This window comes from Merops nubicus, unplaced genomic scaffold, assembly GCF_000691845.1.
Source record: "Merops nubicus isolate BGI_N331 unplaced genomic scaffold, ASM69184v1 scaffold25127, whole genome shotgun sequence".
NCBI classification, from domain to species: Eukaryota; Metazoa; Chordata; class Aves; order Coraciiformes; family Meropidae; genus Merops; species Merops nubicus.
In genome coordinates, this window is record NW_008623443.1 from 7,007 (window position 1) to 8,319 (window position 1,313).

A 1,313-nucleotide genomic window follows, 5' to 3' on the forward strand; every position below is an offset into this window, starting at 1 on the left:
GGACTCAGAATTTCACAAACGTTTCCTTCCTCTTTAGTTTCTAAACCAAGCTAAACCTTCCATTAACTCCTTTTTTTTTTTTGTTTTAACACTTAAAAAAATCCCCCTTTTTTTTTTTTTTTTTTCTTAAAAGTGATTGCAAGAAGAGTACTTCACTTCAGAGCACATCTAGAAACCAGGCAGCTACCAGTCTCACTTCCCCCCTTGTCTTCTGCAACTGTCAGTGACGTGGAGCAAGAAGCAGGAGTGGTGAAACACAACGCTTGGCATTTCAGGAGGTTTCACTCTCCAGGTCCTTGAGTGATCCCCATGCTGCTTTCTCCTGCATGCCTGGCCTCCTGAAGATGCCCAGGAGAGGAGTTCTGCCCCCGTGGACACCGGTGGTGCTGCTGCAGCTGCTGCTTGTCCCATCACAACTGGCAGGCTGCCTTCTCAATCCCTGTTTGGAGGTACGTGATCTCTAAATGAGCACAAAATCCTTCTGTTTCTCTAGTGCAACTTCTCCCTTGGCTTGGGAGATTTGTGCAGCACGTCTGATGCGTGCTAGTTGTCTTATGAAAGTCCATCTTTTTTTTTTCCAAGTCTGTTACCAAGGCAATTGAAGCATTTGGGATAAAGGCTGGTCTCAAAAACATCTGAGAACCAGAACTAGCAGCATGAACCATTTCTTCTTGTTGGCTTTCTGAGGTTACTGCAGTACAGTTAATTTAATAGATTATGTTTCCTTTGGGAGAGATCCAAGCCTTGTCTATAACTCCTTCAGTATTCTTGCCTGATTTGTACTGTAGAGTGAATTCAGCAGTACCCCAAGTACCCAGCACTGACCAACTGCCTTTTTCAAACTTTTCCTGCCAACGATTACTTGTAGAATACCTTTGATGAGCACTGATTGCTTTTCTGCAGCACAGCAAAGCTAAGAGCTGATCCTGGACACACAATGTGTCCTTGCATGGTTGCTCTGCTGGCTCTCAAAGGTTGCTGCAGGTTCATCCATAGCCCCAGGGAACACTGTCCTGTAGTTTTGCACCTGCTTCAGTCAGTGAGAAGTGTAGCTCTTGCTGGGGAGTAGGACTGGTGACTTTAGAAGTGGGAAAGAAGCTTAGGATACGTAAGATTATTTCCTAAAACTGAGGGCAGATTATTTAGAAATTAACTACGAAGTTAGTCCTTCTGCTCCTGCTTTCCTGACACTGTAATTTTCTGGCACTTCATGAAGAGCAGATGTTGCCCATGATTGGATCTGTCACTGTTACAGGTCATCCCTAATAAAACATTCAGCTGCACAGGACTGGATGTCTCTGGAGTTCCTGCTG

General features: G+C 44.6%; 1 protein-coding gene across 1 annotated transcript in view; it reads left to right on the forward strand.

The window, feature by feature from the left end:
* Positions 1-344: 344 nt before the first annotated feature.
* Positions 345-1,313, forward strand: part of TLR4 (toll-like receptor 4) — a 4,702-nt gene continuing 3,733 nt past the window's right edge. The window contains exons 1-2 of the mRNA XM_008945045.1: positions 345-449; positions 1,256-1,313. The exon at positions 1,256-1,313 is cut by the window's right edge and continues 118 nt beyond it. Coding sequence (XP_008943293.1) covers positions 345-449; positions 1,256-1,313 — 163 coding nt within the window. The remainder of the gene's footprint in view (positions 450-1,255) is intronic.